Source organism: Pocillopora verrucosa, chromosome 1 (assembly GCF_036669915.1).
Source record: "Pocillopora verrucosa isolate sample1 chromosome 1, ASM3666991v2, whole genome shotgun sequence".
NCBI classification, from domain to species: Eukaryota; Metazoa; Cnidaria; class Anthozoa; order Scleractinia; family Pocilloporidae; genus Pocillopora; species Pocillopora verrucosa.
The window spans coordinates 17,418,317-17,429,647 of record NC_089312.1 but is presented as its reverse complement, the minus strand read 5'-3'; the positions used below and the strand labels follow the sequence as shown (position 1 = coordinate 17,429,647).

The window sequence follows — 11,331 nt, the reverse complement described above, 5'->3', positions numbered from 1 at the left end:
GTGGGTGTTAAGTCCTGAAAAGGGAATAAAAAGTAAATGAATGGAAGATGAAAGGACCCAACAGACAGTCTGTAAGTTTAAGGACAGAGTAATTTTTTGCGAAGATTTAAGTAACAAGCACTGACCATTATAATATCCCCCCCGAAATAGTGAAGTTTGATGCTGCAGACACATTAATAAAAATAAATTTAATCAACCCCTCAATGTGGTTGTCTGAGATTCATCAGTGTTCTCAGAAGGATTTCAAGTAGGCATCTACCCCAACTTAAGTCGATGGGTGTGACATGAGCACAAACTAAGAAGAGCAGAGAAACTAGAATGCAAAATAGATGGCTATAAATGCTAAGGTAGGTGGTGGTCAATCACAGGGTCCAGCCTTGTAATCAGAACTCTGATTCATACCGCTGTTTATACTTAGTGAACAGAAATTATTATAAAGTAACTTAACGTACACCATCTTCACTTTCCTCGCCAATTGTTTCATTACCACTGGTGATGGCTTGAATGTCTTTGGGCGTAAGCAAATTTTAAAATCTATGATGAACTGGAGGGACCTAAGACAGGAGCTGCACCAAATCATCAAACTTTGTCTTTGAGATTTCATGGGCAGCTTCATAAAGAGATGGTAACTGAACCCGTTTAAGATCTACTGGGTGCCCTCTTCCTTTCTTTTGGAAATCAACCGTTTTCTAAGCCTCCATTCCATGCTCTGTATTTTCAACCATGAAACCTTCTCACGATCTGTGTTAGTCTTTCTATCAGCCATGTGTGGTCTCACTTCTTGAAAAGATTTGAAATCACTTTGTTTTATCTCCTTTACCATGAATGGTATATGTCGTCTGGCTGTTCCCACAAGTTCATACCATTGTTGTAGAACATGGACTGTTTGTACTTGTCTTTTCCTTTGTTCAGCCTTACCAAAGTCTTGATCATTAGGCAGAAAAGAATGTCCACTGTACATGAACTTGTGGTCCACACATTCCACTAGTTCACAGTTAATACAATATATCCAGAATGATGCAACATTGAAATTTCTATTCTGCCCACTACATGTATCTGAAAATGCAATAATATGCTTAACATCCCCACTTTTTTTTCCTTGATATATCTCAAAAGGCAAGAGGCAACATCTTCTGAACCCCTCCCTGCGTCAGTCTCAGGTCATATATGCATGAAGCTTTTCCCTTTTGTCACTTCATTGACGCCCAGGTTATACACTGAAAGTTGCCTTTTGTAAAATATTTCATTGGCAACACTTGTTGCAAATCAAAGGAGATTAGAAAGATACTTGGGTCTTGTGTTGCAAGTTCCTTGTCTGATTTCAGGATGTTATACCCATGTGATCATGTGACTTCTAACGAATACATTAGCATATCTGACATAATTAAGCAAGCATACATTAGTCACGTAACATCCCCCTTCCTTTGGGATGACAAATTGAAAACAATAATCACAATAACATAATCAATGTTCCTTAATCAAAACGTCAAGTCCAGTTTCTAACAAATGTTCAGAGTCCTTAGTGCAAGTAGTCCTTAAGGTAGGCAGGTTCTCTGACGGTCCTTTTGGGGCGCTGTGCTGCAGGAGCATGTATTACTTGCTGATTGGCCCCCGACTGGACCGATGCTTCCTGGGTGCTGTTGGCCCCAGCTTGAATCTTTTCCTGATTCTTGTTTGGAGTGTCTGACGGCGTCTGTTCAGAGGTTTGTTGGACTGGTGGTGTCCACTGTGGGGACCTCTGTGGTATGGGCTGCTCGCGAAGGTCTGCCCTGTTCCTTCGGTAGGTCCCTTTCTCCGTCTCAACTTCATAGGAACGTTCGTCAGGTCTTTTCGCAACCATGGCCTGTTCCCATACTCTTTTTCCTAGTTGGAATGGTCTCATCCTGACCTGAGCTCCTTCTTCTAAGGGGGAAAGGTCATGCGTTCCTCTGTTGTAATACAGAGCTTGCCGCGCCTGCTTTGCCTGCGTCTTCCTCTTTACTGTTTCAGCTGGTACACACTGCGGCTTTAGTAGCTCTTTGGTTGTCGGGAGTTGTGTCTTACAACACCGGCCAAGTAACCGTTGGGCAGGACTGGTCCCCATTGACTCAGTAGGGGTGTTTCTATGCGCCAGTACTGCAAGGTAAAGGTCACCTTTGGTGTCTGGCCTTTTGCAGAAGTCGTTTCGCCTCTTTGACAGCTGCTTCTGCCTTGCCATTTGTCTGTTGGTGTCCAGGACTTCCTGGCCGGTGCTCAAAACCCCATTCGTTGGCAAAGTTAGTGAATTTCTCGCAAGCAAACTGTGGGCCATTGTCACTTATGACGATGTCTGGTATGCCTTGTCTCGCGAAGTGGTATTTCAGCTTCTTTATGACAGTGCTGGCTGTTGTGTTGGGAAGGTGGTCGATTTCCCAGAAATTGGAGAAATAGTCAACAACAATCAGGTAGTCCTGGCCATTGATGGTGTACAAATCTGTACCAATCTTCTCCCATGGGCGTTCTGCAATTTCATGGCTCAAGGACTCTCTCTGTTGCCTCACTTCATATTTGCTACACGTCTCGCATTGTGAGATGTACTCCTTTAGCTCGGCAGTCATGCTGGGCCAGTACATGCCCTCTCTAGCTCTCCTCAAACAGCCATTGACGCTGGCCGTATCTGTTTCGGGATGAGGAGTTGCTCTCCTTTGAAGATAAGACTGTCATAGACGCTCATCTTGTCCCTGAAGCTGAAGTAGGGTGCAAGTACTGCTGGAAGTTCTTGCTTTTCCTCTGGCCAACCAATCTGGATGACTTCCTTTAACTGCTGCAACACGTCATCATCACGGGTGCTGCTCCTAATCTCCTCCAGTCTTTCATCAGTCATTGGCAGTAGTTTGACTACGTTTACACGTTCGAATTCCCCTTGGGTATTCTCAGTGGTGGGAAGAAATGCCCTGCTGCTCACGGTATTCTTCAATGATTTCTTGTGCTCTCTGGGACTTAGTATTTGCCACTTTCGCTGCAGCGATTTTCTCGAAATTCTCTTCGTGTACTTCAATAAGTCCCATCTGCTGTATCACTGCTGCGCCTAGCAGTGGGGTGAAATTCTCCTTGACGATGATGAACTCTACGGAGTACTTCTTTTGATTCCTAGGATTGCGTATGGTCACGCGGCAGACTCCTTCAGGTTTAAGTTCAGTCTTATTCCACATCTGCAAAACACGTTTCGTCGGCTGGATACCTTCTTTGTTGACTTATTTACTTGGCAAAACATTTACGGTTGCACCGCAGTCGATATGGAACTTAATGGGCTTCTCGTTGATAAGCATCTGTGCGTATATTTCACGTTCCGAGACGCTGTTGACAGTTCCTGTCATCTCTGGTTTCGAGGTCACGCAATACAGGAATTCTTCCTCGCTGGTTTCGTCTTCTTCAAATTCAACATTGTGTGTCTTCTCTCTTGCTCTGCTCTGGGACGCGAAGTGGTTTTTTTTTACACATGCTCCACAAATACAGCCCCAAGCGGCGCAATTGGTTCTGCCTTTACGATGTTTTCGCCCACAGAAATCACATGGCCAGTCGCTTGTGTTGTCATCGTTGGGTTTCCGGTTCGGATTATCTCGGTCCGTTTGCTTCGGGTATTTGCGCTCTGGTTTCTTCGGTCTCTCCATCTTCACCTTATGGACATCTTCAGGTTCCTGTGTAGTCTGATCCATATTCTTAAGCTGTGTGTTCGAGACTTCGTCGCTTTTCGCGATCTCGATGCACTTTTGCAAAGTTAGTTTGCCTTGACTCGATAGGCGTTTGCGCGTTCCTCCATCACGTAGGCCAAGAACGATTCGGTCGCGGATGAGTGTGTCGTGTAAACACGTGCTGAAATTGCATGTTTGTGCAAGTGTCCGTAGTTCTCCTATGTAGTCAGCTATGGATTCTCCTTCCTTTTGATCGCTGTTGAAGACGTAACGCTCGTACGTTTCGTTCGTCTCACCGATCGCAAAATTGTCAAATTGCTTGATTATCTCGGACAGCTTGCGCCGGTTTTCGTCGCTGGGGTCAAAGCTGTTGTAAATCTTGACCGTGTCGGGTCCTACTGAGTAAAGGAATAATGCCACTCTGTATTCCTCCGTCTGCTTGTGGAGCTGTGCTACGATGGAGTAGTTCTCCCATTGTTGTTTATAAACTTTCCAGGTTACGGCCTTGTCTTTCGCCGACAGTTTTAAGCCAGTGGGCGGTTGTATGCCCTGCATCATCGGCGGCGGGAAAATTTGCTGTGAGGGGTTTCCACTCGAAGACGGCGGTGGATCAGGCATCTGTACGGTTTCAAGATTCGTTTCTGCGTACTGAACGGATTCAGGGTTCTTTTCTGCGCTGGAACTCAAACGGTGTAAAGGTTTGACGAGCTTTCACGCTGCCACCATGTTTCGTGCTCAAATCTTTTATTGCACTCTAGTCGAGTGGCATGTACAGAAGATTATGTCACTGGTGCAACTCAAGCTGAACAGGAAGTTCCCTATGCTTTCGCTCATTGGTTTCAGTTTTTACGCTTGTCAGTAATTGGTCACACCTGTTACATGCATCACTCTTGGGGCTTCCAAATGATATATTGAATTTTGTGTTAAACATTTCATTGAAGACATTTTCCTTTACTAGGGTTCTTAATTCTGATATGCATTTCTCCATGTACAAATCATACATGTTCTTTATGGTGAGATCTGATTAAAGATATCTTCGGTTGGGATTATTTTTACGAAAATAGGAATTATTTTTAAGAAAATTAAATTAAAAATTTTTTTTTATTTTATTTTATTATTTTTTAAAATTATTTTTAAGAAAATAGAATAGAAGGAGGGTTGTTTTTTTTAAGTGGCGCTTTTTTCTCTGTTGTTGCCGTGGTGGTAACTGAACTGCCCATTATTCCAATCAATTTTGTCACCATACTGTCCGAAAATGAAGTCTGATCAGTGAGGGCACATTTTATCCTCCACCTTCAACTGAACACCAAGTTTAAGCTAAAGTCCCCCCAAACTAACACTAGTGTAACTATTTTTTCCAGCTTAAGAAAGTTGCTCGACAACAAAGCGAATTGGCGAACATCAATTTTCGTGCGGATACTTGTCTCCTACATGCAGAGATGTTTGTCTTTCTTGATGAAAGTGGATTTGTAAGTATAACTCAAGGAAACCTTATTTTCACTTGTCTTTACACCCCTTTGTTTTTGAAGATTAGAGGTATGTTTTATTCTTTTTAAGGATCGTCGACTTACAAGGGGATTTGGCTACAGTTTCCGAGGTTATAGTGCCAAAGTGAAAAGGAAGCATACAAATTGGCATCCACGAATTACAGCCATCCCAATTGTATGCACTGAAGGCTTGCTTGAAATTGGTATTCATAGAGGAGCAACAAATGGAGATGTCTTTCTTCAGTTTGTTAATGAGAAGCTTGTCCCGAACCTTCTGCCTTTTAACGGTGCGAATCCTCGCTCCGTAGTTATAATGGGTATGACATAAATCCGCTAATGTTCCTCCGTGTTTTTCTCGCAGTCGCGCGAGTCTGTTTTCTTAGGAGTCATGGTCGTCCTCTTCCATACTGTCACCGCTGTCGATAGTGTCGTCTGAATGAAAAACAAAAAAGGAGGACATTGTTTCCATTAAACATTGAGTAATTTTGTAACAAGCGGGAAAGACAGGCAATATGGTTTTCCATTCATACCTGAATTTCTCTTCCTCTTTGCTTTACCGGCTTCCCTTCTTTTATCTCGCTCTGTTTTCGTTTGAAGGAACTGTGTGGATCCACCCATAGGGTGATCCATCCATTCTTAACACTTCTGTAGGCGTCGTCCAACTGTTTTTCTGTTTTGATGTCACATTTTCGGCGCCCGTCACTCATATAGCCGATAGTTAGCGACGTGCAATTAGAAGCAGGACTTAATTCTTCTGAATAATTTTCAAGTAAATATTGCTTTAGTTCATTGACGGATATGAACTTAGGCAAATATCGGATTGAATATCGCTCAAATTGGCCCTTGTTGGCCAGCTTAGACACTTTTAGGAAAGCTTGAACCGTTTCCATCACTGACCACGTGCAACTAATTTTGGTTATCAACCGTGGCACAGGAATAGAATATTATGTAAATAAATTTAGTACACTTATACCCATAAAGCCATTGGGTCTCATCATTCACAGTTTATGCTTTCAAGGTGTCAACGTTTTTGCAATCGAGTTTATCTCACTTCCAGTTGGAATGCTCTTTCCTATCTCTTCATGAACCGATTGGAGAGCTGAGGTGTTCTTCCCTATCACTTTTCTACAATTCCAGTACATATCTTGTCGCTTGTCACATCACACAAACCTGACAATAATTCTGTTTTTAACTTTCTTTGTATCAGAGAGGCTGTGTACCGTTAAGATGTCACTTACACCAATGTCAAAATCTATGAGAGATTCAACTTCTTGTACCAACTGCCTGTGGTTATCCTGGGGAACACATGGAATCCTAACGATCTCGAGACAATTGTGCCTTAAATATTGCTGCACATCATCGATAGCTACCTCATTACCATACCTCTAGATTTGATATAGTATTTAGCAAATTCTTCTGTGAATTCTCCAGTTCTTGTAATTTTTGGTTTGCACCTTGAGTAGCTACCAGCAAGTTGTCACTGTTTTTGCTCAATATTTTGGAGATGTCATTTTACAGTAGCAATTTGTGATTGAGAATGTACTAAAACGGCTTCAATTTCAGACTTAAAAGCGGGCAAAACTCTTTTTCCCACAGCTCTCTCAGATGTTTTACAGTCAGCTACTCGTTTCCCTTAGCCATAATTCGTTAACTAGACGTTCTCCTTGCTTCCTTTCTTATGTAAACATTTTCAAGAGCGGAGCTCTTGAAAAAGTGGTTGACCGTTATGCTAATCAATCAAAGATACCAGCTCCTTGTGCATCGTTTCCAGACATTTTAAGTACGCGTTGTTGGCCTTTTGTAGATTTGGAGCTCTCTCCACTTTTTCTGGACTTGTTATTCATGTATCTTTTCTTCAACAGGCACAAATCGAGGTCTAAATATTACAACAAAATATGATTGTAGATAAAATAAGTTTGGTCAGTGGTAGATGAACTCTTAACTTTTATGCACATGAACTCTCTAAAGTTGTTTTCAAGTTGAGACATACAATTTAAGATGTGCTATTAATTTATAGTATTTCTAATTCATATTAAATTCACCGAAAATTTTACTTACAGCCTGTAACTCATCTGGTCATGTCACCTGTTAGCAGGCTGATCAACATATTTTCCTGAATCAATCAAAGTTTTGAAAATTCAAACCCTGTTTTTTAACTGATGTCATCCTCTAATTCTTTTTCAAGAGTGGGATTATCATGTACTGAATAAGCAGCCCTCCCACCATTCCAAATTGGGAAAGAAGACCCCCACAAGTAGATTCCTTCCTCCACCTGTTTTTGTGGGTTGAGCCAACAAAGAGTGAGTTTAATGTTGGTTATGTTTATAACTTATCACTGTTTAGGATAATTGGTAATTGTTCAGAAAAGGTTCATCTCTAGCAAATCAAAAATAATCATGAATTCTAAGTGTGCCTCTTACAACAGCTTTGTGTACTAATTCTCAGGATATGATACTTTGGGAAAAATTAAGCAAGAGCTCCCTCTTGAATGAGCACCCTGTCGATCCCTTGAAATATGCACCCTGGCCTGGTCTTGCAAAATTTCATTTTCGGAGGGATGGAATTTATGTGACCTTTTCAATGTTATTGCTTATCATGTATGATAAAGGAGCTGCCATTTATCCTGCTCATCTTAAAGGAATATCTAGGAAAGACACTATTTACCCAATAATCAAAGTTTAATCCTCTGGCCAGTGTGGTGTTTCTATATCCTTCAGCACAGGAGCTTCTGCACAAATAATCCTGCTGGCCATTTTGAAAGCATCATTTGGTACGAACTCCCCATAGTGGGCTTTAAGACACGTCACACATTCTCTTATGAGTTGACACCTTTCTTCATCAGGAACAGGCTTCCCTTTCTTCACACACTCCCTTGTTTCTGGTGATAGAGGAAACCTGACGCTTTTTAGGTCAACAGAACTGGGTTGAGTCTGGGCAGTCGATAGATAAATTTTCTTGGCCTGTGGTCCTTATTTAAGTGATCTAATCCTCTTTAATTTTGGAACCCTGGGTGTTTGCCCCTGTACTGAATCTGTTGGTGATTCCTCAGTGCTACTCTTCACTGACAATGTCCTAGCGGATGAACAAGTTTCAGGGGAATTTCTCATCTGAAATAGAGAAATCCAACAACAAAAACTGATGGACATGTGTCATTGCAACATGCTTCTTCATCGTGCTGGACTGAAATGAAATGTGTCATAATTTGCTGAAGAAAGCAAGGTCTCTTTAATAAACTGGGTGCCTTCTGAAAAGCCAAACTCTAGGAGAAAAGTATGTATCCTAACTCAGAATTTGGCCATAAAATATTCTGCAGGCGGTCAGTACTAAAAGATGTAACTTTTATAATAGAATGATCCTACTTCCTCTTTATTAAACTCATAGAGCCAATTTTTTACCCAGTCGTACACTGTATGATAAGAAACAGGGAAATGGAGCAACCAACTCGAGTTACTGACTGAACAGGCAAGGGCCAATTTGAAGAAAACACAACACGATGCCTCAGCAAACGTTTTTACTATAACGTTAGAAAAGAGTAAATTCCTACAAGAGCGAAAAAATAATAATTACAACACAGACAAACTACCTAAAGGCCACTGCAAAACGAAATTAAAGAACGCGATGGAAATGAAGCCAGTTACCAAATGCTGAGGATAACTCACGTCGGTTGTTGGAGACAACGAACTCTGTAACTAAATTTACATACAGCATGTTACAAAGGAGCGTAGTTACCGTATTTACCCCTATACAATACGCGCCCATATATAATAAGCACCCTGATTTTTTATCAAATTTTTCAAAAGAAAGAGTTTTCACAGCAAAAATCACGTTAATTCTTCCTACAATATTTATTGAGATAACAATACTTACGTTACAAAAACTTCGAAATTACTATGTACCGGTAACTAACTAATTACAAAAAGGTTAAAAACGATAACAAACAGCCTTGCAAAAAAAGAGCTTCTACGCGAAAAAACCTTCGAAATCGGACTCCGGGTCTGACTAAAAAAGTTGTTCGTAATCAAGTTCGCTATTATTTATATTGTCCTCGGTCAAATTGTAGTTTCATCAGAGTTTCATCCATGTTAGCAATCAGGTGCAGAGGGTAACTGTGTTCTTTGCGGCAATTGATGATGAAGTAATGAAACTGTACGATCTTCTTCTCGTAATCGTCGGGAAGTCGTTGCGCCTAAGTGGTTTTCTCAGTGACGCAGACAACTGCTTTAATGCACTTAATCTTTTTTTCCAGGCAAAAATCACATGGTCGCAAGGCAGGCCCAATAACAATATGGCCTTTTCCCCTGCAAGCATCACAGACAGTTCCTAATTCAATGCAGTTTGTACAATAATGGGAACAGTTTCTTGGTAGCTAATGCTATCAGTTCTGCTGTGTTCCAAATGGTCAAGGCAGACATTGATTTCTTTTATTTCATTCTTTATCATATCCAAAGTTAGTTCCATTTTGTCCAGTCAAAACTAGAAACTGCACTAGACCGACCTTCTCCATCATGGCCAGGCTCCCTCAATAAGTTAACAACCTTTCTTCCGCCATGATACTCGATGCTTTCAAGAAACTGGAGGACTTCATTGTCCCACTGAAATTGAAGACTGTGGTTTTCTTCCCTTCTAACAAGCCAATCAACATAACTGACAGCGTTTTTCAGTAGAATATAAAACATACTTTCCTTAAGAAGTATACTAGAATTAAAGAATGACTAGTTTCTAAGCAACTGGGTCAAGATACGCAACGTGTACTCGCTTGAATCCACTTTTAATTTCATTTGCTAAATAATGTTTGTTAATTCCAAGCTCATCTTTGTCATCACTATCAGTCTCATGAAATGACGATGACTAACTATCATCATCAACAGTCTCAGGTGTAATATCAACATCAATTTCAGACATTTCTTGGTCCCTGTTACAAGGACTCAACTCGGGCTCATCACAAAGGTTATCATAATATTCTCTGTAATTTAAAAGAAAAAACATGACCCTTATTGTAAATACTTTTTAATAATTCAAACAACTTCTTAATACATTATATTCAACCAATGATAAAACTTTGGGCTGTAATAGTCAAGCTCTATTTCTTACATATTATCAAGATTTGTAGCTGATGCTGAGTTATCCAAGTCGAAGCCTTCGTTGTTGTCCAATGGATCACATTCAGAATGAGTAGACTGTTCCTGTTTATCTTTGGCCTGTTTTTTGAAGCTGGCAATAATGGAAATCTGCATGGCATCACTCTTTGATTGTTTCCTTCTATTTTCATAATTTTCAGAACAGACTTTCCAGTGTGCTATGAATTAATGCAGAGAGAATTTTAAGGTGTCACCTGGGAGGACTGTAAAAAGCACAGGAAACTATGAAAAAATCTAAGGAATGGACCAGCCATATTGAAGGCATGAAGAGAGTGAGAATCAGAACATTTCTTGTTACTGAGAAATGAGAAAATAATCAAACTATGACATGTTGAACTAACACCAAATTCTACCATATGACATATAAGAGAATGTTTTGTAATTTGCAAGGGAAAATAACCATTCAGATCTTGGGAGGGACAGGAAGAAATATTTTTCCTGCTTTAACTGACTTACTTCCTTCAAAGAAGTTGACGGCACGTGGTTTGTTCAACATGATTCCTTTCTTACATATACACTGAATCCATCGTTCGCTTAATGCCAGGACCCCAAACTTATCATGCATTACTACAAGAAAAGTAAAGATAGATATTATAACAAAATACAGTTCAAGCCATGCACCAATTATATTATGTAACGTCTCTCACGATGATAGATATAGCTTGTGTTCACACAATACCATGACTAGTTTTTATCAAATCAATTGGTGCTAACTGAAAATGATGTAAAAGGCCTTGATTTCTCATTAATATCGTCTATATTGTGATGCGCGAGTCTTTTACTATAATTCTTTTCATGACCATGTTTACTTTTGAGACTCTCTTTGGGTTAGGCCAAAAAATGAACAAGCACACTTGAGAAATTAATCTATTGTTGACATTGTTCAAATGCAATGGCTCAAAAATCTAAATTCTCAAATGCCAGCCATGAGGGTGATGCTGGTGATGGTACAGATACTTTATGGAATCCCAATGCATAATACCACTAAATGTTTCTACAATTATCCTATAAATCTTCCTTCCAATCTTTTTTGTTTTCAATTAGCATTTTGGTAAT

At 40.3% G+C, this 11,331-nt stretch overlaps 1 protein-coding gene across 1 annotated transcript; it reads right to left on the bottom strand.

Annotated features, from left to right (window-relative positions):
* Positions 1-3,212: 3,212 nt before the first annotated feature.
* On the bottom strand, positions 3,213-4,268 carry LOC136284244 (uncharacterized). The gene has a single exon (XM_066174116.1). It carries the CDS (start codon positions 4,266-4,268, stop codon positions 3,213-3,215), a length of 1,056 nt encoding a protein of 351 aa, XP_066030213.1.
* Between the last annotated feature and the right edge of the window lie 7,063 nt (positions 4,269-11,331).